We start from the raw sequence: 26366 nt of genomic DNA on the forward strand, positions 1-26366 counted from the left end.
GGCCAAACTCTCTTAGCCTCATTCCAGTTACAGAAAAGAGCAGGCAAGCAATGAGAAACTGGCATTTCAGTAAAGAGATTTAGTAGTTCCTACTTTCCAGAAATAATTCAACTGGCATTTCCCTTGAATATGTCCCAATTTTTAGAGGTTTTATGTTGTGTGTGTGTTTGTGTGTTTGTGTGTGTGTGTGTGTGTGTGTGTTTCATGTTTCCTGAACATACAAATGGCAGTGCCAGGCACTGGTGCTCAGAGGACCTGTCAGGACTGACTGAATGAATTGTCACATATTTTTTATGATGCTGAAAAACTTTGAGAGAGTGAAAAGAAATGTGAGACAGACATTCTTCTTTGGGGTGCTTATGTTTTTAGCATGGAGGACATACACCAAGCACACAGATTCTGTATAGACTGCAAAATACAGTTGTAAAGGATTCAACACCACAGAAAATGAGAGTCAAGAAAGACACAGGACTGCTCATGTGGCCTCAGGAATGGGGGAGGTGGGACATGGAGTCAACCATCCAGGATCCCTGGGATAGAACTACAGTGGGAGTTAAGGCAAATAATCCCTGGAATGAGGAAACTGCATTGAGAAAGCAAAGGGTGTGGATTGAGGGATGGTTGGGGTACAGGGTCCTCCTCAAAAGATATTTTACATCTTGCAGTGCTCTTTGGCTTGTTGGTTTGATCATTCATTATGAAAACTAAGAAATGTGGGGGAAATCTTCACTGATTGTGCAAAAGCCTAGAACCTTATTCTTGCTTTGTGGTTGTTGATTCCTGAGTTGTGATGTATTTTGTTTGCTACTGTAGTCTATGGCTATATTTGTCCCTGGAAGAATATAAAGTATTTCATAAATATTTGTATAAGGAGCCACCATAAAAGCACAGATTTTATTCACAACTAGAATTATAAAAGCCCTTTTGCCCCCCTCCCTCATTGAGTATGGACCTTTCTTTGAAGGTCCCTGATTCTCCTTGGGCTTAGCCCTAGTCGGGGAGCTTGAGCAACTGGGGTAATTGTTATGATGGTAATTTTGGATTTTTCTCATGACTGTTTTGGGAACTGAAGGGTAATTTGATTTTTGCTAAGCTAAATAAAATAAACAAGGGAGCTTGTGAAATGAAGCATTGAGAGAGCTTTAAAAGCAAAGAATAACTCACATATTTTAATAATTTCAGAAAAGAGCATGGTAGAGATTTCATATTAACAGGCTGTTTGCCTTGTCAGGCAAAAATGAATAAAAGATACTTTTTTTCAAGTAATTATCTGGAGTAAGAGGTATGTATGGGAACTTAAACATCAACTCAAAGGGAGACTATTTAAAAGTGTTTTTAATTGATATTAAAATCAGAAATATTTCCAATTTTTAAATTACAATGATCTTTTAAGGTTAAAATAATTCACTAGCTTCTGTCACAAGCCTGAGATGCTGTGTGGATGAGAAGGAAATGCACACTTGTCAAAAGGACCATTTTTTTTTTCTTTGATACCTCTGCATTGTGCCTATGACCAATTTCTGATAGGAAGGCTTGAGCTTGTGTTGCCATATTTATAGGCACTGACTCACTCTCGAGTTGTCCCATTTAACCATGAGTTTTGATTCATTGCTTTAAAAAATGATTGTCTTTAAAAATTTAACAAGCTGTGAGAAACAGTGACACCTAGTTTGAAACTTTATAACATCTTAAGACAGGTTGTATTATTGAATGCATTTTTACTAATATTTAATGTTTTAAATTTTTTTACCCTGTTTTTTTCCTAAAAATTCTTTAGCATTTCACTGAAATATGAAAGAGGTAGATCAGGCAATAATCTTCCTCCTTAAACCTTCCATGACAATACACACTGTATTTTCTTTCTATCTGTCTTTCTAGGTCTTCTTTGAGGTCTCCTTTTCATCTGCCTGTCTCTTAAATTTTTTTAAAAAGTCAGTATTCTTATTTTAAATTATAAAAGCAACACATATTCATTAAATAGGTCAAGCAATTGAGTAATTTATGAATCAACACATTCCACATTTTTTAAAAAACCATAAATACACAGTAATATCCACATCCTCACCATCCCCCCCCCACATTTGATCTTACTATCCCCTATTTTACAGCTTTATTTCTAATATGGCAGTATGTCACCAATCCCATAAATGTTGGCATTCCTCAGGGATTTCTCCTGGAAATTCTTTCAAGTTTTCTCTTCCCTCTCTGCACACTGACTAGGTACCCCACTTGTGGTTTTAGTCACCCTCACACTCATTCCCAAATTTGTAATCCTACCTTTGCTGTAAGATTCTAGCTCACCTATAATTTCCTACTGGATTCATCATAGGCACCTCATACTCCATTGCCCCTGATCACCATGTTTCATCTTGTTGCTGTCTCGGTGATGACAATAAGTCATTCCGTTTTCCTAACTAGAACATTTAGCATCGCCTTTGGTCTTTCCTATTTTTCATTCAGTCACATCCTGTCAATCAATAGGCCTCTCTCTCTACCTCTTTAGTCTTTTAAAGCAATTAATCTTTGTCCATACTGACAACCACCTCAGTAATCCAAGTAATGGTGGTTTCTTTCTTGGGAAGTTGTAATTGTCTAACTCTCCTCCTTTCTTCTACTCTTCCTCTTCACTTTGAAATTTACCAATGCACAAGCCTGAGATGGTCTTCCTCTGGTGTAAATCCAAACATATCTTTCTTCTAATATTAAGTGACTTGCTATTGTCTTTAAAGAAAGCCCAGACTCTTCAGGACTTAAAGGTTTTAATACTTATAAGGTTCATGTGACATGTGCTATGACTGTGCCCTCCTTGCTCGCCTTGTTGGTCACCATCTCCCCTTTTGGCTCCAGCTCCAAAGATGGCCACACACTCTGAAGTCCTTGAACATGCTGTGTTCTCACTTTCACATGTTTGCCTTGTAGCATTCTCTTCCCATCTCTGTCTCTTCTGGGGTTGTTGCTTCATCCTAGTGATACTTCTCCTGTGACTGGGCTTGGTGTCATTCCTATATGTTCTCAAAGCATCTCACACACCTTCATTCTATTGTGGCCTCAGTCATTATTGTACTATAGTTGGCTGTTTATGGTTTGTGTTGCCTACTTTTCAGTGCCATTCCCATCATCATTACTAGACTGTGAACTTCCTAAGGGCAGAACGAGGAAAAGAACAGAATAGGTACTCCATAGAAACAAATGACAAATAAATACAGCCAGAATTCCAGGAGGCCCATAAAGCTGTAGGGATGGTCAGTTCCTGAATCCTTAGTTAATAGCAGTCAAGTCTAGAAAGCCTCCTTACCTTTGAGGGATTGGTCTGGTTCAAAGGTCAGGGTAAGCACATTTCAGTGTTTGGGCCTGGCAGTTATACACACCAGTACTACCCAGGAGTGAAGCAACGTGATCATGACCAGAACTTGTTGGCTTTTGTTTTCCTTCATGCTTCATTCTATTTGGGGCATTCTGTAGACTGGATGAAGTATTATAATTGCAGAGTTGGAGGTTCATACAGGCTTAATTCCTCTGTGGGGCAGAAGAATAAATGTAAAGATTCTAGGAAAGAGGTAGTAAGATTTGGGGTAGCTCATTATTAGAACACCCAGAGGTTAATCTTGCATTTCACTTAGCTGATAAATCCTGCCCCTGATAGCATCTGTGTAAACTCATTGAAGAAAAGACTTTAATTACTTTATGAATCTCCCTCACTTATGAGTCTCTGTGTCTTTAGCCACATGCTGCAGAGCAGAAAAAACAAATACCATTGAAAATTCTTATTATATTGATTTTATATTTGAATAACACCAGCCCCAGCTGTTATATTTTGTTAACTGTGACTGTGTTCACACTGATTTCCTTGGGAGCACCTCTCAGTTTTTTTTTGTAAACCTGGGTCATTGAAACAGCAGGAAGAGCTTTGAATTTGGGTTTAGGAGATTAGGGTTTGGAACTGGGATGTTTAGCTCAGTTAAGGAATACAGAGTGGTCCTAATTTATGCAATTTTAAATTAAGTATGGGGTTTAAAGTAATTGTCTCTTTTAATGGAAACTACTTGAAATAATGAAGGTCCCCTCAAATTAACGAAAAAATGGTAGAATTCAAGGCTAATGGATCTATTGAATGATAAAACTGTATTTCATTGAATCTTTTCTACTTTAGCCAGAAAATAGAAATACCTACTATCTTCTGTCCTGGGAATAGTCTTAAAATACATGAATATTAGCTATAATTTGCAAGTTCTTCCAGAAAGCATTTCTTGCACGAAAGTTCATCTTTCTGGCCTAGGGAACTCATCTCTCTTCTTCATCATGGAGAAAACGGGCAGACTAAAACACACCTCCTAGTTTTCTTTTTGTTTCTTTTCTTTACATGACAACAGAATGCATTACAATTCTTATTATACACATAGAGCACAATTTTTCATATCTCTGGTTGTATACAAAGTATATTCACACTGATTTGTGTCTTCATACATGTACTTTGGGTAATAATGATCCTCACATTCCACCATCATTTCTAACCCCATGCCCCCTCCCTTCCTCTCCAACCCCTCTGCCCTATCTAGAGTTCGTCTGTTCCTCCCATTCTCCCTTTCCCTATCCCACTATGAATTAGCCTCCTTATATCAAAGAAAACATTCAACATTGTTTTTTGGGGATTGGCTAATTTAACTTAGCATTATCTTCTCTAAATCCATCCATTTACCTGCAAATGCCATGATTTTATTCTCTTTTACTGCTGAGTAATATTCCATTGTGTACATATACCACATTTTTAAAACCCATTCATCTACTGAAGGGCATCTAGGTTGGCTCCAAAGTTTAACTATTGTGAATTGTGCTGCTATAAACATTGATGTGGCTGTGTCCCTGTAGTATGCTGTTTTTAAGTCCTTTGGTATAGACCGAGGAGTGGGATAGCTGGGTCAAAATGGTGGTTCCATTTCCAATTTTCCAAGAAACTGCCATACTACTTTCCATATTGGCTTTACCCTCATTTTTCTAATGGAGCTAAAATTCCTTTTCATTGCAATGAAATATGAAAGAGGTGAGTCAGGCTCCTTCTTGAAACTTTCATGACAGCACACTCTGCATTTTCTTTCCATCTGTCTTTTTGGGTTATTGCCGCAGTCAGGCTGCAGCAAAATAACCGGGGGGTGACGAACAACTTGTGTAGATTGCTACAGCAGGAGTGGGAGCTGTTTATTGTAGGACAACAGAGGTATTTATACATTCCACACAGCTTATCTTAATTAACATAAACTAGATACAGCAGTCAACCAATAAGGAATCTCCACACTTAATGGCTCGCTGGTGCCACCTCACAAACCACTCCCCCTGGCAAAATACCAGGTGCCATCCTGACTTGTTTACAGACTCTAACAGGTCATCTTTGCAGTCTCCTTTTCATTTATCTGTTTTTAGAATAGTGGATAGTAGGATCCCATGAGGAAAGGTAGAGGGAAAGCTCAAATGTCGGGGTTGGGGTGTGATGGGATGTGGATATTACTGTGTACTTAAGGGTTTTTTTAAATTTGTGGGCTGTGTTGATTCATAAATTCAATTGCTTGACCTGTTTCATGATTATTTGTTGCTTTTATAATTTAAAATAAGAATAAGGACTGTTTTAAAATTTAAGGAAATGTAGATGAAGTGCCTGGTTTAAGTTCAGGCACTCAGTGCATGGGAAGTGGATAAAATAGACATTTAAATCTGTTTTCTACTAGAAATTCTTACAATAGAGCAATATCTGAGTACTACTTCTATATTATAGATACTTCTATATTACAAATTCCAAGGAGATCCTACTTTGTGGACATGTATGGATTATGAAACCATGCCTCCCTTCAGGATTTATTTATTGAAATAATGACTATGGTAACCAAAAATTAGTTTCAAAAATAGATCTGAAGAAACTGTTCATACTGGTCAGAACATTTTAAATAATGGATACATGTTTCTGAAATTAGCTCTTTCAGGGCCTCCTTTACTCCAATTATGGCACAAATGTAATAATCCAGTAGTTCTTTTAATCAGGAGATTAAAAAAAGTTTTTAAGCTTCTCCAATCATTCAACAGAATATTAAGTCACTTTCACAGATGTATGCAGGTTTGAGGTAAGAAGAAAGCTAAGGTGATATAGTATAGAGTAACTTCATAGTAACTTCATAGCACTTGTTTATCTTAAAGGTCGACTATACATAGTTTTCCAAACTGTCAAGCTATCAACTATCGTCATAGTGGTAAGAATTGGGACTCTTCGGGGCACATGCTCTGAAAATGCAAAGCATTGCTATTAGCATGAAATGATTAGTTATTGAACATTTTCTTTAAAATACAAGATAGCAGTTAAAGAAAATAAGTATAATCAATTTTAGAATAGAATGAACAAAGTGTGAGAAGATAAAAAAGATTCAATATTTTGATCTGCCACATCTCGGAAGGAAGATTTAGAAGATACATATATCTTGAGATCCAAAAGTACCATTTTGACTTATCAAGCAAGTCAAAAAACTGGGCAAGTACAGAGATGAAGATGTAGAATGCTCCCCGCCCCCCGTTATGGATTTGTACAAATTGGGGAACTTGGGAGGTTCTGAAGCAACAGCCATGCCATTGAAACAAAACTAGATTCTCCCAAGTTCTACAGGAGTCACCTGAGCTCATTAAAATCCCAACAAGGATGAAATGTATTTCATCATTCCTGCTTTGGGGAAGCTAATTATTCCTTAATTAAGCTGGGAATTTGAGCCTCTCAAGTTAATTCCTTTCCTGTTGTCATTGTGCACACTAGTCACTCCTCTGTGCATGGATCAGAAAATAACCTAAAAAGTGTGTTTCGTAGGCAGCGTTCTAATGGAATATCACAGAGCTTAGTCAATTTGATGGCTTATGGATATAGCAGAACTACAAAATCACTTGGCTGAAGCTGGACTTGGGATATATTGGGGTGAAGTAGAAGAAGATGACTGGGAGCAGGAAAAGATATACAATGACTCTTTTTCCAAGTGGCCATCCAAACTCTCCCTGGCCAGGTGGCAGGCAGGAAGACCAACATAGAAGAGAGGGGTTAGGCTTCTCCTTCCCTCGTGTTCGTAGTCAGCTTGGACCTGACTGTTTAAAAAATGCACAAATACAGAAGTAAGAAAATTAGAGTGTGCCATCTTATACTTTAGTCTTTGTCAAATAGTAGATTTAGAATTCTTTGGAGGAAGGCGTGTCTTATTCACCTTTACATAACCTCCTCAACTATCAAATGCCTGCTATGCAGTAGTGGATTTTTTTTTTAAGTAAAAAACGTGTCTCAATTATTTCAGAAGAAACACTCTAGTGTTCTAGAATTTTTGAGCTAGGTGTTAACACCTAATTCTGAACAAAGATGTGATGAAGCGTAAATGGGGAAGGTAACCAAATGCATTGTTTCTTGTTCGTATGTTGTCACCTTTGGAGGAGAGACAGGACTGGGGATAAAATGTTAACTCCCAATCATCCTGAAGTGTATTATATACTCTGACGACTTTGTGACTTTGTTTGATAGCCCTTGTTAACCTTGACACTGGCCAAACCATGGAGTCCAGCTGGAACAGATGTGGGATAACCAAGGGCGTGAGACCTGGTCTCTCCTATGTGTAGCTAAAGCTTTTTAATGGAAGCAGATACATTTGAGTACTATTGTTCTTGTTTTGTATTTTTCCTTTCCCTATGAATAAATTATGACTAGCACAATACCTTTGAAAGTTATTGTTCTGTTAATTCAGTAAGATGATATTCCCCTTTTCTTCTGCTTTCTCCTTTGAGGGAAAGTATGAAATTATTTTTAAAAACTAGTACAGCTTACGGGTTGGGTTTTCTTCCCTTATTGCTTTTGAGGCTTCCAGATTGGACTCTTTTTTAAAATATTTATATTCCAATTTGTTATAACAGCAGAATGCATTATAATTCATATTACACATCTAGAGCAAAATTTTTCATATCTCTAGTTGTATACAAAATATATTCACACCATTCATGTCTTCATATAGGTACTTTGGGGGATGATGGCCACCTCATTACACCATAATTTCTAACCCCATGCCCCCTACTTTACCCTCCCACCCATATGCCATATCTAGAGTTCATCTATTCCTCCCATGCTCCCCCTCCCTACCCCACTATGAATCAGCCTCCTTATAGCACAGAAAAAATCCGGTATTTTTTTTTTTTTTTGGATTGGCTAACTTCACTTGGCATTATCTTCTCCAACTCCATCCATTTACCTGCAAATGCCATGATTCTATTCTCTTTTATTGCTGAGTAAAATTCCATTGTGTATGTATGCCACATTTTTTTTATCCATTCATCTACTAAAGCACATCTAGGTTGGTTCCACAGTTTAGCTATTGTGAATTGTGCTGCTATAAACATTGATGTGGCTGTGTCCCTGTAACTGTGTTTAAGTCCTTTGGTTATAGACTGAGGAGTGGGATAGCTGCGTCAAATGGTGGTTCCATTTCCAGTTTTCCAAGGAATCCCCATACTCCTTTTCATATTTCCATACTGCACCAATTTGCAGTCCCACCAGCAATGTATGAGTGTACCTTTTCCCCCACATCCTCGCCAACACTTATTGTTGTTTATATTCTTAATAGCTGCCATTCTGACTGGAGTGAGGTGAAATCTTAGAGAAATGCATAACAGAACTACTCTAATTAGTAGTGATGATGAACATTTTTTCATATATTTGTTGATTGATTGTATATTGTCTTCTGAGAAGTGTCTGTTCAGGTCCTTGGCTCATTTATTGATTGGGTTATTTTTTTGGTGCTTAGCTCTTTGATTTCTTTATATACCTTTATAACCCTAGAGATTAGTGCTCTATCTGATGTGTGAGGGGGAAAGATTTGCTCCCATTCTGTAGACTCTCTATTCACCTCACTGATTGTTTCTTTGGCTGAGAAGAAACTTTTAGTTTGAATATATCCCATTTATTGATTCTTGATTTTTTTTTTTTTTTTTTAGAGTGGAAAATAGAAGTTTATTAAAGGACAGCAGAAAAGACTTCTCCTGGAGGAAGAAGGGGACCCAAGAGATGGAATCCCTGATTCTTGATTTTAATTCTTGCACTACAGGAGTCTTATTAAGGAAGTTGGGATCTAATCCGACGTGATGGAGATTAGGGCCTACTTTATATTTTATTAGACGTAGGGCTTCTGGTTAATTCGTAGGTCTTTGATCCACTTTGAGTTGAGCTTTGTGCATGATGAGAGGTGTTTAATTTCATTTTGTTGCATACAAATTTCTAGTTTTCCCAGAACCATTTGTTGAAGAGGTTATCTTCAATGTATGTTTTTGGCACTTTTGTCTAATATAAGATAATTGTAATTTTGTTTAGTCTCTATGTCTTCTGTTCTGTACCATTGATCTACCAATCTATTTTGGTGCCAATCCAAGAGCAAGGTAGATTTTTTCCATCTTCTAAGGTCATCTTTGATTTCTTTAAGATTCTGTAGTTTCATTGTATAGGTCTTTCACCGATTTCCCAATTTTTTTTTGAGGCTATTATAAATGGGGTAGTCATCCTTTCTGAGGATTTGTCACTGATATACAGAAATGTATTTGATTTATGGGTGTTTATTTTTATATCCTGCTACTTTGCTGAATTCATTTACTAGTTCTAGCAGTTTTCTGGTGGAACTTTTTTAGTCTTCTAGGTATAGAATCATATCATCAGCTTTTTGATTTCTTTATATACCCTAGAGATTAGTGCTCTATCTGATTTGCTCATTTGAGTTCTTCTTTTCCTATCCATATCCCTTTAATTTCTTTCATCTAATTGTTCTGGCCAGTGTTTCAAGAACTATGTTAAATAAAAATGGTGACAGAGGGGGCATCCCTGTCTTGCTCCAGTTTTTAGAGGGAATGCCTTCAATTTTTCTCTATTTAGAATGATATTGGCCTGGGCTTAGCATAGATAGCCTTTAAGATGTTGAGATATGTTCCTGTTATCTATAATTTTTCTAGTGTTTTGAACATAAAGGGGTGTTTTATTTTGTGAAATGTTTTTTCTATGTCTATTGAAATGATCATAAGGTTCTTTAAGTCTATTGATGTGATGAATTACAGTTATTGATTTCTGTATGTTGAACCAACCTTACATCTCTGGGATGAATCCCACTTGATCATACTTAATACACTATGTTTTGATATGTTTTTGTATTCAATTTGCCAGAATTTAATTGAGAATTTTTGCATCTATGATCATTAGAGATATTGGTCTGAAGTTTTTTTTTTTTTTTTCTTTTTTTGATGTGTCTGCCTGGTTTAGGAGTCAGGATGATATTGGCCTCATAGAATGAGTTTGGAAGTGTCCCCTCTATTTCTATTTCCTGAAATAAATTGAAGAGTATTGGTATTAGTTCTTTAAAGGTCTGGTAGAACTCGGCTGTGTATCCACCAGTCCTGGGCTTTTCTTAGTTGGTAGGCTTCTGATGGCATCTTCTATTTCATCACTTGATATTAGTCTGTTTAAATTGTGTATAATATATCATCCTAATTCAATTTGGGCAAATCATTGACTTACAAAATTTTTCAATGCCTTCAATAGTTTCTATTTTATTGGAATATAAGTTTTCAAAATAATTTCTAAATATATCCTGTATTTCTTTAGTGTCTATTGTAATTTTTTTTCATCATGTATGTTAGTAATTTGAGTTTTCTCTCTCCTTCTCTTCATTCGCATAGCTAAGGGTCTGTCAATTTTATTTTTCCAAAGATCCAACTTTTCATTTTGTCAAGTATTTTAATTCTTTTATTTCGATTTCATTGATTTCTTTTCCAATTTTAATTATTTCTTGTGTTCTAATGCTTTTGGTGTTCTTTTTCTAGAGCTTGAGATATAACGTTAGGTCATTTATTTGTTGACTTTTTCTTCTTTTAAGGAATCAACTCTTTGCAATGAACTTTCCTCTTAGTATTGCCTTCATAGTGTCCCAGAAATTTCAATATGTTGTGTCAGTATTCTCATTTACCTCAGAATTTTAAAATATCCTCCTTGATGTCTTTTGCAACCAATTGTTCATTCAGTACCATATTATTTAGTCTCCAGGTGTTGGAATAATTTTTATTTTTTATTTTATCATTGGTTTCTAATTTCATTCCATTATGGTCATACAGAATGCAATGTAGTATCTCTATTTTTTTTGTATTTGCTAAGAGTTGCTTTGTAGCATATTATATGGCCTATTTTAGAGAAGGATCCATGTGGTGCTGAGAATAAAGTATATTTGCTTGTTGAAGGATGAAATATTCTATATATGTCAGTTAAGTCTAAGTTATTGATTGTATTATTGAGTTCTATAGTTACTTTGCTTAGCTCTTGTTTGAAAGATCTATCCAGTGGTGAGAGAGGTGTGTTAATGTTACCCAAGATTATTGTATTGTGGTCAATTTGACTCTTGAACTTGAAGAATTTGTTTGAACATAGATGCTTCATTGTTTGGGGAGTATATATAATTATTATGTCTTGTTGCTGTATGGTTCCCTTGAGCAGTATGAAATGTCCTCCTTTATCCCTTTTGATTAACTTTAGCTTGAAGTCTATTTTATTTGATACGAGGGTGGAAACCCCTGCTTGCTTCTGCAGACTGTGTGAGTGGTATGATTTTTCCCAACATTTTACCTCCAGTCTGTGTATGTCTTATATCTTTTCCTAATAGATGAGTCTCCTGGAGGCAGCATATTGTTGGATCTTTTTTTTTTTTTTTTTTTTAAATCAAGCCTGCTAACCTGTGTCTTTTGATTGGTGAGTTTAGGCCTTTAACATTCAGGGTTATTATTGAGACATGATTTGTATTCCTAGCCTTTTTTGTTGTTGTTATTTAATGACTTGGTTTCTCCTTTGATTAGTTTTTCCTTTAGTGTAATACCTCCTTCTGCTGATTTTCATTGTTGTTTTTCATTTCCTCTTCATGGATGTTTTGTAGTGCCAATTTTCTAGTTGTAAATTCTTTTAACTTTTGTTCATCATGGAAGGTTTTTATTTCATCATCAAATCTGAAGCTTAATTTTGCTGGATGCAAGATTTTTGGTTGGCATCCATTTTCTTTCAGAGCTTGATACATGTTGTTCCAGGATTGTCGAGCTTGCAGATTTTTCAACCCAGACCCTGAAGTTATCCTAATTGGTTTCCCCCTATATGTAATGTAACAAAATTGGAGGAAAAGGGAGAAAAAAGGTATATACTACACAAGTATAATATACTATTAAGATGTCCCAGTCCTCAAAATCCTAATTCATGCAAAGTACTTGGTTTCACATATGTTGGAGATGTGAGGGTGGGAGAATAGAAGGGGAGAAGACAAATCTCGAAGGAAGAAACCAGGATTATTAATTTTTTTGGTTGGAGATGGGTATCTTTCCTGCTTGTCTTCTCATCTAATAGGTGGGGTTGTCTGTTAGCTGATATCTCCGCCCTAAGGATGGTGAAGGTAACCAGGATGGGGGCTAGTCCTGGTGCAAGGTACCTGGAAGCGAGGTGTAGCACCCACCAGCCCCTTGAGGGAGACTGCACCACAAGGGTCTCTTTTTGGATCCGCTCATTTGACTTGAGCACCGGGTCCTGTCTCCCTATCTTGCCTCAAGATTTCCCAGTTCCTGATGTATTAGTCTCCACACTGTTGCAACCTTTCCCTTTATCTTAATAGTTCCCAATTAATGGGCCTCTCTCACTGGGGCTTCTGTGGGCAGTGCCCTGGTCCCACTGAGCTGTTTTGTGTTAGGCAGTTACTGTGTGGGATTACAGGACACTGGGGAGAGGGAGGAGTTGGAAACCGGATACCTGGCCAGCTGGAGTTCCAATCTGGAAGCTGCGCCCCCCAATCAGAGATGGCGAGGAAGGGCACCCAAGATGGAGGTAGGCTGCTTCCCATGGTGGGGTGTTGGGTCGAGCGACACAAAAATGCTGCCTCCCTATGGCCCACCATCTTAGATCCCCCAGATTGGAATCTTGCAATAATTTTTTCTGGGTTTGTTTTTTTGACACAACTTACTGTGTCTTTCACATGCCAGGCTCTACCAGGCATGATTTGTGATTTCTTGATGCCAACACACAGATCCTTTCAGACTTTCAACTTTTTCATATCAGTACCTTAAAATGTATAGGTGCATTTAGTGTGCATTATTTTCTGCTAAAAATATTATTTAATCAAATAGATGGTGGTTTTTTTCATTATTGGTATCTTAGAGGAAAGATTTACTGCTGTGTGACAAATAACTCTTAAATTTAAATTAATAACTACTTATTACATTTCATAGTTTATGTTGGTCAGCAGCTCGGGACACAAGGAGGTATTATCTCTGTGATGTCTTGGACCTTAGCTGGAAGACTTATGGACTTAAAGTTACAATCACTTAAAGCCTTATACATTCCCGTGTGAGATTTGCTGGGGTTATTGGCTCACACAGGGACATTTCATGAAGAGATAATGGAATAGAAGCGACTAAATGGAAAATCTTTAATATTTTTCTTATAAACAGAAGGTTTTTCCAAGCTCATAGGGGCTTTGAAGGAATTCATTCATCATTTTCTGATAGAGGCTAGATTTGAGTTTCTGATTGGAGGGGATTTTGGAGATCTGAACTTTGGGGTGTGATCTTTGGACATTGGAAAGAGCAAGCTGTCATTGCCATCATGCATCTGTTTCACATCAGAGCCTGCTTTGTTCCTCAGTGTTCATGATGATTTTCACTCTACTCCTTACTCTTTCCCCATCTCCACACACATTGAGGTTTGGAATTCTTAGTGCCTAAGGAAGCATGATAGTTGCATTTTCTCTGCATTTGATTTGGCAACTTGATTGTCAGCCATCTCCAAGTACTCCTTATTCACCATCTCAGAAGTTCTCCTCTTGCAATGCTTTGAGAATTCTGACCAGATTAAGAGACTACTCTCTTCAAATTCCCTCTTATTGATCTCTGAGATAAATTGTTACATCTAAGGGAATCCAGCAGTGAGTGATCTCTTCTACCCTTCTCAATGAGTTGAAGGCTCAAAGAATTAGATGAAATACTGTCTTTGGAAAAACAAGCTGTTCTTTCCTAAAGAGGAGAGTTTTAATAACATGTGAATTTTGTGTTTAAACTTTTTTAGAGACTAGCAGGGTAATTTCTTAAGGCCTTAAGTCTTAAATTTCTTAAGTCATTGAGGCTGTAAATATGATGTTTAATATTAATGTTAATATAGAAACCTTTAGGTCTTTTGCTGAAATTAGGTTAAGCATTTCCTTAGCCCAAGTTTTAGAATGTTGATTTTTTTTCTAAGGGAATTTTATGTATCTTGAGGCCCAATATATCTCAAGGAATATTATCATCATCAACAGTTTTGATCTGCTATATATTCTAGTTGTCAGGCACTAAAACAGCTGTTAATCGCATCTTGTTTAACAACCTTGTGAGGTTGGAAGGAAAATTCCCATTTTATAGACGAGGATACTGAGGGCTACATAATTTAAATAACTTGGCCAAGGTCACATACCTAGTGAGTAATAAGCAAAGCCATCTTACTTGAAATCATTGTGTGGGGGAAGTTGGCCAGTGTTTGTGTAGCTATAGAATTTCTCACAAACTACTGTCTATAAAACTAGACATGTTCCACAAGTGGATGCTTGTGGAACATTTCATGTAAAGAGTCTTTGTCCTGAATAGGGAGGCTTGGAAGTATTACAGTTCCTAATAGATTTAATTCATTCCTTCCCTTCAGCTCTCCTACCAATCCCACCATTCAACTTACCTTATGTGAAGGCATTTGTAAGATTTTGTTTCAGAAGTTTGTGATGATGACTTGGCAAATAACCCCACCAGATTATTATAGTATTTTAGAAAAATGACTTCTTAGACGTTTGACACATTGTCACTTGTATCGACTTCAATGCAACTCCTAGTACAAGGGCTGGGGATCTATTTGTCAACACAATATACTACACAAACAAAAAAAAATCATTGCACTTGTCAAACATTTTGACTATATGGTGGTAACCATCTGGATTTATGGAATTTCTTATGGATTTTCATTTTATTATCTTGTTTATTAGGTAAAGAGGAATGTCTTATTCTAAGAATTTGGAGGTTTGCAAAGTTTCAATGGTTATAATAATTGAACTGCTAGACTTTTAAATCTTTCATTTTGTAAGTCTTTGTATTAAATCCAGACTATTTTTAGCTGGGTGTGTTTATGATATTCTCCAGTGTTTAGCACTCTGGAGTTTTTCTAAATCAATGAGTGGATTGCATCATGGATGCCCAATATGGTGGTTTTTTGGATGCGGTGTAGCCAATGGCAATAGTTATGTGTGAAAGGGGGACATATCAATCATGTTTGGGATTTGGATTTTATAAAATGGGTTGTTCCTTAGTTAACTCAGATTAACTTAAATTTCTTATTTTAGAAAATCCATATGGGCACCCAAAAGAGACAAAAATGACATCTCCAGAGTTAATCATAGTTAAGATTTTGATTTGGTTTATCCCTGTGTAAATGTACATTCACATAGGTTTGTCTTACAAATATTAGCCTATACTATAAATATTCTATAAATTATATTTTCAGATGTAGCTATTCATTAAATTGTCTTCTATAACATTATCTTTAATGCCTGTAAAAGTCTACTGGGTGGCTATTTCAGAACTTTTGGACATTGGATTTTTTTCAGTTTTTTTTTTCTTTTCTCCTATAATCTTGCAGCAACTGACTGATAGAAATATTTTAAATTTTTGACCACTGAATTTCTCCCTTCCCACACTATATTCAGTAGAGTGTGTGTGTGATATGTGGCTGCTTCTCTGCCCTAAGAAGGCCCCCAGCCACAGAAAGCTGTGGAACTGATCTCTGCTGACAGCTCATCTACATTTACAATTTCTTCTTGTAGGAGACAGAGCACGTGGGGCCCAGCCAGTTGGAGTGCCAGGGCAGAACAGGAACGCCAGTTCATGAGAGTCCACAGAACAACACCTTCAGGTGTCAAGAAGCAGTTCGACTTCAACCAAGGTGGGTCCTCTGTTGTCAGGAGCTGCACTGTGCCTGGAGTTTGTTTTCCAAAAGTACTAACTTGTGTGATGCCACCGCCATACAGTCAAGGCTTTCTGATCTTTGGCATTCTTTATAGTCTGAGAAGGGGCAAAGAGAAACGTAAAGACCTTTCTATTCGAAGATAATCAGTGTTAAGATTCAAGGAAGAGTGGAGATAGGTCCTCCTTTGGGGGAGAAATATTGATTTAATTTATTCTGCCCCTTTCATTTCATGGCAGAGGGATTAGATTTTCTTCTGGGATAATGACAAAATAGTGATGACTGTGTACACATCATGCCAGTTACTTTTCAACTCTGATCTCATTTAGCCGTCTATACTTGCTGAAAAAGCTAGTCACTCATAGTTCCATTTTGTGGAGGAGGTTGAAGCTGAGAGACATTAAGGCCCTTGCTGAAAACTGCACAAGATAAAAGACTGAACCAGAGGTAGGAGGATCACAGGTTCAAGATCAGCCTCAGACCTGTCTCAAAAAATAAAAAGGTTTGATGGTAGAATGCCCCTAGGTTTAATCCCCAGTACTGTGCCCCCTCCAAGAAAAAAAGGCTGAGTCAGAATTTGAACCTACAAATGTCAGAGTGTGGCATGGCAGGTATAGTTTCTAATGCTTCTATGCTGACCCAAGTGTCCAGTGACCTTAGTTCTGAAGTAACCCATGGCTGGCCTTTGTAGCCTATCAGATCTGCTGGACCCAGGGTAAGGATGTGGGTGGAAATCTGCCTGCAGAAAGGTTGGCATGACGTTCTGATGGGAGACTGGCACTGCAGCTGTCTATGGAAAGTCTCTTCTGAAAATAAACAGAAGAAAGAATTCAACTGTGAGTTGTGTCAGCTGTTTTTGTAGGATCTTGTGTGTGGTGTAATCATAGCCCTCACTCAGTGGAAAGGGAGTGTTGTGCCTCTGAGTTTGACCTTTAGATTTTTTTTTTTCCTAAGGCAGCACAGTCTAAGTGAACCAACTGCAGAGAGATTGGCTGTGCTCTATAATCATGCTTTAAAACGTTCAGCATACTAAATTTAGAATCCTAGAACCCTAAAGGGTTGGTAGGGACCTGCAAGGAAAAATGACCCACTAGCCAAGTGAATTCACAGGCACCTTCTGAACTCTCCTCACAAGTTGCTATCTCTTACCTGTTTATTCTTATCTGACCTTAGATAACACCTGTTGGACTCAATCATATCATTTCCTCATGGATAAGAATATTCTCCCTACTATTTTAGGCCTAATTGTAATTAAAATACTTTTAGCTGGCTAGAATCAACTTAGGCAATGACCGTGTCTCCCTGCACTAGCCTGAGGACTGCATCTCAGCAAGAATAAGGTCAACTAGTTCCCAAGCATATTTCAAAATAGTATAAGAGCAAAACAAAACACACAAGACCCAAAACTAAATCATTCAGGCTTGTGTGTGGAATGTATGGTGGTCCCTTGGGGGTGGACATTCAGCAGAAGCTGATAGGGAAAAATGGTATTGGCAATTAACTTTCTTTAGTTTGCTTAAATATATCCTATTGATGGTAGGGATGCTAACGATAATTTTAATGTTGTCAGAGGGCAAGTCTGAAATCTAGTAAGATTCTGTGGCGGAGATCATTCATATGAGTAGTTAAAAACAAAGAATATTGATTTTAAGATAGAACTATTTTAAATATTCCATTATTGGGGCGGGGAGTTGTACTTTATTCAAATCCTCAGATTCATAGTAACCTGCCACAAGAAAGAAAGAAAATGCACACCCAGACACACATAGGTTGGGTAAAATTTTAGGAGGTTCCTGGACCTTCTCTACATAATGGAGGGGAAAAATCAGGTATGGAATGACCTTTCTCATTAAGTCTGAGGACCAGAACATAGTCTTATTGATTGGCAGCTTCTCCTTATACACGCAGATTTGGTTTGTCTACAGCTAACCTTTAACAAACCTTTATAAGATTCAAAATACTTTGTAATCCTTTTCCTCTTCTAGCTCCCAATGCCCCACTTTTACGATTTTCATACAATCTAGGTTTCTGAACTAGCAGCACTACAGAATCTTCAATGCACTGGTGTCAGTCAGAGGATCTGATCTTAAGTCATAGATGGGGAGTGATGCTAGGCCAGTTCTGTCTAGAACTATTAGGTTTAGCATTTAGATTAGGTTGGTAACCTTTAAACTACAGGGTTATTCATTATAATTATGATGCATTACCCAAGGACCTTCTAATGGAATTTTTTAAAAACAATACATACCTCAAAATATTACTGGGATTGTGAAATTTGATGAACTGGTGAAAGAAGATCTGAGGCTAAAAACAACTTTGAGTCAGGTAGCTCACATTCCTGATAACATTCCTCTTCTGTCTTAAGCCAGGATATGGCCAGGTTCAGACACATCATGCCCAGTAAAATCTTGATAGAGACATGATACTGTAACAGGACACGCCAGACCTTGGTCTGGCTGAGAGTGAGGGAAGAAGCCAGGCTAAATCTCAGCAGGTGTAAAATGCCACCTTCTTGGAGGTGGGGGTGTGCTGCATAGGGAAAAGGTTATTAACATAACCAACCCCACAAGTAAAGAAGGAAAATCATTCTGTAGCAAGGAGCCACAAAGGGTTCACATGTCATGTGGCTGAGACTTGAAGGAGCAGCTTTCAGAGAATTAATTCATCCTTTTAAAAGTGGGATTTCAGAGCTTTTCGAGATCATGGGGTAGGTATTGATCTTTCCACACAAATCTACAGCTTATACAATTTGTTGTACCTTGAGCTCTTTCCAGCAAAAGTAGCTGTGTCTTTGTCTGTAGATGAGCTTCAGAAAGATGTAGGAATGCTTTTGCCAAAGTCTCAGAGTATATATACTACATTGATTTTTTTCCCGATTTTAATGTAGTAAGGGACCACAACTTGAGGCTTAAAACAAAACAAACTTATTATCTTACAGTTTTGTAGGATAAAAGGCTAACATGGCCCCATGGGCCAAAATAAAGGTGTCAGCAGGACTGTATTCCTTTTCAGAGGCTCTGGATCATCCATTTCCTTGCTTTTTCAGCTTTCACAGGCTGCCTGTGTTCCGTGGACCATGGCCCTTCCTCTGTATTCAAAGCCAGCAGCATTGCATCTCTCTGGCCTTTATTCCATAATCGCATCTCCCTTTTGACAAGGGCCAGGCCAGGACAGATTTTCTGGTTTTTAGGGATTCATGTGATTAGATTGGGCTCATTAGGATAACCCAGGATAATCCCTCTATCTCAAGATCTTTAATTTAATCATATCTGCAAAATTTTTTTAACTATGAAGTAACAGTGGTGGGGGTGGAATGGGTAAGGGAGGAGGACATGGACATCTTTGGGGAGTCCTTATTTGGCCTGCCACATTTAATTTTTCCTCAGAAAATCCCTGAAGAAAAGCATATGGAGTTAATCACACCAAAGAGCTTTAACATCACTGATTTGATATCTTTTACCCCCGAGTTTGCTTGCTCTTCTGAATTTCCTAGCGGAGCCAATCTCACTTCCTCACATCATTTTAGCCCCTCGGTCCTTCCCATTTACCGTGCCTCCCCGCCACCCCTCTTCTATGTTATATCCTTCCCTATGTTATGTTCCTTGACGGTAGAGTGTGCTACATCCAAACTCTCAGGTGTATTTGGTGTGGAGACATGTTTGACTTATACAATGTTTTAAAATATTTTGATCCAATATTTTAAAATTGAGAGATTTTATAGCTTTTCACTCTTATTTGGAAAAGTCTGAAGATGGGATAACCCCAAGCCTTGATTCCTCAGGCAGCAATCAGTTAGAGCTGAGGACCACCTCTACATTTTTTTCACACCCCCATTCGGCTCTTCCCATTTGTTTGTGCTCTTAGCCTGTCTCCTACAGGCATTTGATTTATAAAGCCTGCTTCAATCTTTTCTTCCCAGCAACTGCTCATCCTGGGAACTCTGATTGCCTGAAGCTAACTCCTAATATGGTGTTGGCTGATAATCTTATTGCCACTTTCCCCAGATGGTGGGTTTACATTTTAACGTGGACTTTCTGTGCATAGGAGTGGAGGGCATTCCACTACATTACACTACGGCATCGACTCAATTTCTGGTGCTTTTCCAAACATGTAAAATCGTAGAACTGCATTTAGCTGGAGCTGGAAGAAGCCTTAGTAATAGTTTAATACAACTCTCTCATTTTCTAGTGAAGCAAATCACAGCGTTGCTGGGTGCCAAAGTTCTTACTCCCCTTAGTAATTGAATCAAAAAAATCATCATCGATCTGTTTAGAGCAGCTGCTTGATGCAATATGTAGCAGTCTGACTGATTTTTAGCTAAAGCCAGTGCCAATCCTATAAACCCTTAGATATGACAAAGGGGAATTTGTGAATGTCAGAGAATACTAATGGAGTTGGGGATTTCTTACCCAGCTAAATTTATTTTTGAGAGTGATTAATCACTTGTATTTAAAATGTCTTAAAATTTGTGACAGAATTACACTTTTCATGTTATTAAAGACTTTGTATAAATAGCACTGTTACTGCTAATTAGGCAAGTGGTTACATTGATGAGTTCCAGTTCGCTGACTTTTTTTCTCTGGAAGTCTCCTATTAGAAGAGGTTGAAGATTCTTAGCAAGAATAATGGTCTTTGATGGTTTCCAATATTTTTGTAATATCCAGATAAAAGAAAAAAAGCTGGAAAGTTTTGTTGCTTTTCAGAAAGAGGAAGTTTTGTTGGCAGCAACTTTTCCAGAGGGGATAAATTCTTTCATCTTTTGATTTTGAGATGGACAACTGTGTGTGTGTGTGTGTGTGTGTGTGTGTGTGTGTGTGTGTGTGTGTGTGTTTCTGATAAGCAGATTCTCTCCGCCCCTCCCCTCCCCCATTACTGGGGATTGAACCAAGGGTGCTCTACCACCAAGCTGCATCCCCAGCCCCTTCTAATTCTTTTAAGATGAGATTTCACTAAATAGTCCAGGCCAGCCTGGAATTTGTGATCCTCCTGCTTCCAGAGTAACTGGGACTACAGGTGCCACCACTATGCCTAGCTAAGCACAGTCTTGATCAGTTGTGCTAAAAAGGGAAAGAATGAGAGAAAGAATGAATACCCAGGAATTTTTATCCATACATAGGACATAATCCTCCTTGGTCTGTACCAGAGCAAGAGCTTTGCATGTCTCTGGCATATTCTTCTTCCTTGTTAGTGTGATCCTAGTGTTTTGTTTTTTATGGGAGTGGCAGGGATGAGGTAGAGATGAGAAAAATGTAGCTTGTATTGACGATATTTAGGGTTGACAATGATTGGGTAATAAGTGGGTCCTAACTTACTTTACACTGAGAATATTGCATGGGAAGGTGATCAGGGCTGTCATTCGCTACCCTTTCCCACTGCCTCCACCCATGGGCACAGAAGCAGTTTGGTAGAATGAAAAGAATATTTGAATTAAGAAATTTAGGGTCTTATGTCAATCAGATGATCTTGGTTGCTTCATTATAAGTCCTGTCTTCTCATATAAGGAATTTGGTTCAATGATTCTAAGGCCCTTTCTGTCTCTAACATTGAAAATGCTCAACATTCTGTAAGTGTTCAGAGGGTTAGACTTGAACAGTTAATTTAAGAATACAAAATCTTAAAGACACAGATAAAAATAATTTTCCACTCCCTGCTGTAGAGTACACACACACACAAATCCCACACTAAATCCTTAAATTGCTGATTGAAAAGAACCCACACTTGATTATTTTGGGAATGAAAATTCCCTCCCTCACCTGTTTTCTCCTCTCTCTCCTCTCTTTAAAGGAAGATGCCCTTGCTCATTTGATAAATTTTTTGCACTTTCATCACACAACAATTAAACATCAGGATAAAAAAGAAACCCCAAAGTCCTTTAATAACAACAATAATGAAATACTGGAAAACAGAAAATCCCAAGGTCATAAAAATGTCTTATAATCCTGCCATCCATAAATAAGCACTGCTACTATTGTGTAAATTTCTAAATTTTGGTTACTATTTTAACACGGGTGTAAAAAGGATATGTGTCTGAAAGGAGCTCCCTAGTACATTGGGATCTGGATCTTCTAGAAGCACTGTTGATTTCAAATAGGCCCAAGGGTAGAAAGGCCAGAATGAATTCTGACCACATGATATTTATATTCAATAGTGTGTTTTTTCAATATAAGGCCATAAGTTGAGTACTAAATAGGTTAATCATCACAAGATAAGTTCATTCATGGCTAAAGTGAACAAGTTTAGTTTTCTGTAATAAATATGCTAATACACAATTCCTATAGTGAACATATTTTACAAGCTTTGGTGTCATTAAACCCTGCACTAGAAATATTTCTAGGAGACAAAACAGAAAAACTTGTCTTTAACATCTGAACATCTTGGAAAGCCTCTTGGTTTAACTTGGAATAGATTTAAGAGAGAAATTTTAGTAATGATTATACCATACTTAAGCAGGTGGTCAAAATTCTAAATTAGGATTAAGTATTCAGCACTCATGAGGTCACTAGAATGAGGCCATCCTTCCACTTACTTTTCATCTTGTCAATGATGAAATGGCTACTACTTCTGTTATAGTATTTGTCAACAAAATTATTCTTTTCAGGATTTATGTTAATTACCATACATAGCTCCTAGCCACCCCTTTTATATGTATTTTCCCTTTCTATTGTTAACTAATACTGGATTAAAAATTTGGAGAAATAAATTTATGTGTGCATACATCAATATTTTCTATATATAAAATAGAAACACGTTGCTATGTAACTTGTTTATATCACTTAGAGCATTTTATGATGTGAAAAATCATTATCATATTTAATTAAAAATTAAAATATCCCGTTCTGTGATATGCCATCATTTACTTAACTAATTACAGACTTTTTGATATATTTGTTACTTCTATGAGTTATATTTAGATATTTCTATAGAAAACATCTTTTAAAATCTTTTTTCACCTATTATAGTTTTCTTTATTTGTGCTCAAAGGTCAAGCTGTCTAGGTATAGGATTTGAATTGGTGAACTGAAATATGATTTAGGACATAAATTTTTCAGTTGTCTGGTTATGGAAGAAGAGAGGAGTATAATAGGAAATTAATAACTTTGAGAGAACCATGTGGCTGGATTTCTGAAATACTAACTTGTGGCTCTGGTTAGAATATTTGAAACAATTAAATAAAATCCCTTCTCTCCTTATTACTAGATATTTATATTTCATACACTGGCCCCATCATTCTAGTTCAGATTAAGAAGCTTGGAGTTTTCAGATCTACTGATTCAATGAAATCCCCTTCAAAGTACCAGTGACTTTCTTCATGGAACTAAAACAACAACAACAACAAAAAAAAAAACACAAACAAACAAAACACTCTGAATTTGTATGGACACACAGAAAGACCATTAATATTCAAAGCAATTCTGAGTAAAAAGAGCAGTGCTGATTATGGAACCCATCTAGGTAGATAAATAAGATGTTATATGGGCTGGGACTATAGCTCATTGTCAGAGTGGTTGCCTAGATATGTGAGGAACTGGGTTCAATCCTTGCACTGCATAAAAATAAATGAAATGCATTTTATCCATGTACAACTATAAAAACATTTTTTTAAAAACAAATATTTGATATACACACACACATCCCATATATACACATATTGGAGTTTGGTTCAGACACAAGAACACATTATGTTATTTGCAGAAAAATGGATGAAACTGAAGAACTTTATGCAAAGTGAGATCAGCCAGATCCAGAAAGTTAAGAGTTGTGTGTTCTCTCTCATGGACACTAGAGAGGGGCAGCGGGGAGGGGGATGGACTTAAAGGAAAGGGTGGTTAGTGAATAGATCAGGTTATGCATTGTGCACGTATGACTATATCACAGTGAATCCCATTATTATGTATAATTATAAGAAAGACTAATGCTGGGGAGGCTCACAATACCCAATTTCAAAATATACTTTAGAGCCATAGTGACAAAAACAGCATGGTATTGGCATATAAACAGACACATAGACCAATGGAACAGAATAGAGAACCCAGAATTAAATCCACACATCCACAGTTAACTGATTCTCAACAAAGTTGCCAAAAACATAAGTTGTAGAAAAGACACCTCTTCAACAAATGGTGCTGAGAAAATTGGATGACCATATATAGAAGATTGAAACTAGACTCCTCTCTCACCTTGTATAAAATTCAGCTCAAAATGGATGAAAGACTTTAATGTAAGACCTGAAACATTGAAACTACTAGAAGAAAACATAAGGAAACACTCCGAGATATTGGCATTGGCAATAATTTCCTAAATAAGACTCAAATGGCTCAGAAAACAAAAGCAAGACTTCACAAATGGGATTTCATCAAACTAAAAGCTGCTTCACAGCAAAGTAATAGGGTGAAGTGACAACCTACAGATGAGAGAGAAATCTTTGCAGCTATTTATCTGAAAGAAAATTAATATCCAGAATATATAAAGAAATCTAAAAACAAAATAAATAATCCAATCAAAAATGGGCAAATGAACATGTTTTTCAAAAGAACTTGTACAAATGACAATAAAATCATGGGAAAAAAGCTCTATTTTTATCCATCGGGGAAATACAAAACCAAATTACATTGAAATGAGATTCCATTTCACCCCTGGAAGAATGCCTATTATAAAAAATAACAAATTCTGGTGAGAATGTGGAGAGAAAAGAACCTTTACTGTTGGTGGGAATGTAAATTAATATATTCATTCTGGAAAAAAGTATAGTGGTTCCTAAAAACTAAAAATTGAACCACCATGATATAGCTATATTCTGATATTATATACACACACACACACACACACACACACACACACACATATATATATATATATATATATATATATATATATATGTATGTACATTCAAAGAAAATGAAATTGGCATACAGAAGAGATACCTGCATGCCCCTGTTTACTGTAGCACTTTTCACAGTAGCCAAGATATCAAATCAGCTTGGCTGTTCCTCAACTGATAAATGGATAAAGAAAATATGTAGATAAACACAGTGGAATATTAGCCACAAGGAAGAATGATATCTTGTAATTTACAGGAAAATGAATGGAACTGGAGAACATTATATTAAGCAAAATGAGCCAGACACAAAAGGAAAATCACATATTTTCTCTCCTATATGGAAATAGGGACTTGAAGGGAAGCGGATGGGGGGAGGGGATTATGGGAAAAGGAATGGCAGAGGGAAAAGGGAAGGTGGACAATATGATTAAGACACAATACATGCATGTAAATGTCCAATGAAATTAATTTTTATAATGCATTAATTATAATTAAAAATAACATCATGTTTGAGTATTAAAGTAGGTAAATGTTCATCTCAAATAGAAAAAGCAATTATGTAACAGTACTATAATGCTATCCATTTTTATATAATTATGTACAGAAATGTACTGAAAAAAGACATAAGTCAATATTGGTGATGGCTTTTGGGTGGGATGATTGTGGGCGATTTAAAAAAAAATATTATTTTTTCTGTTGCTTTTCAACTTTATTTTCCATTGAGTCCCCTATTAGTTGTAGAATTGGGGGAAGTGATAAATTTGTTAATCCAAGAAAAATGATAGTACATACTATTTCTATGAATTTCCTTGTTTGATTTACTATTATATCATACTTTGGAGTAGATAAGAATATTAGAAAAGTATTAAGAGAGAATGGATTTATTTTTTATATCATCTTAGAATCTTAAAAGGAATTTTCTGGGGTATTTGTGGCTTTTATGATTTGGGTTAGTTGGTATCAGAAAGCATATATTAAAGATGATTTCTCTGGACTTGGATGATATTTAGAACTGGAATTTATGCCCCCTCTTTCCCTGAATGCTTGACTCTGGATGAAAGCAGAAGAAAGGTTCTTTCCAAGCCTTCAGCAGCTCTAAGCCTTTCCAGGGTCCAATAACAGTGACACCCCATCACCAGCAGATGCCAGGAACAAAGGAAATTCCAAGGCCCTTTCAAGTAGAGTGGGGTCCAAAAGGAGAAAGCTTGAGAAGCAGTAGAAATAGGAGCCAGATATCAGATGCTTCTTAGACAATGCCTTGAACTTAGCACCAACATAAGAAAACAATTTTGGTCACACCCAGTCTATTGAATAAATTCAAACACACATAATAGAGCCTCTGGGAAGGGCCTAGAAGTATATCCAAGATGCTGTAATGTAAAAAGGAAGGGCTTCTGCAGTAGGCAGAACTGGATGCCAATTCCAGCTTTGCTGCTTTCTTTCTTGGACAAATTTGCTAACCTCTCCAGGCTTTGACTTCTTCAGATGTACATGGAAGTAAAAGGACCTGTTTCCCAG

General features: G+C 36.9%; 1 protein-coding gene across 6 annotated transcripts in view; it reads left to right on the plus strand.

The window, feature by feature from the left end:
• Fam13c (family with sequence similarity 13 member C) overlaps positions 1 to 26366 on the plus strand; it is a 117305-nt gene that overhangs the window by 25933 nt on the left and 65006 nt on the right. For all 6 annotated transcript variants that reach the window (XM_058578033.1, XM_046419768.2, XM_046419766.2 and 3 more), the window contains one exon: positions 15891 to 16009. In XM_058578033.1, the coding sequence (XP_058434016.1) occupies positions 15891 to 16009 (119 nt within the window). The remainder of the gene's footprint in view (positions 1 to 15890; positions 16010 to 26366) is intronic.

This window comes from Marmota monax, unplaced genomic scaffold (assembly GCF_021218885.2).
Source record: "Marmota monax isolate L192 unplaced genomic scaffold, Marmota_monax_Labrador192_F-V1.1 WCK01_AAM20220418_F8-fsc00019, whole genome shotgun sequence".
NCBI classification, from domain to species: Eukaryota; Metazoa; Chordata; class Mammalia; order Rodentia; family Sciuridae; genus Marmota; species Marmota monax.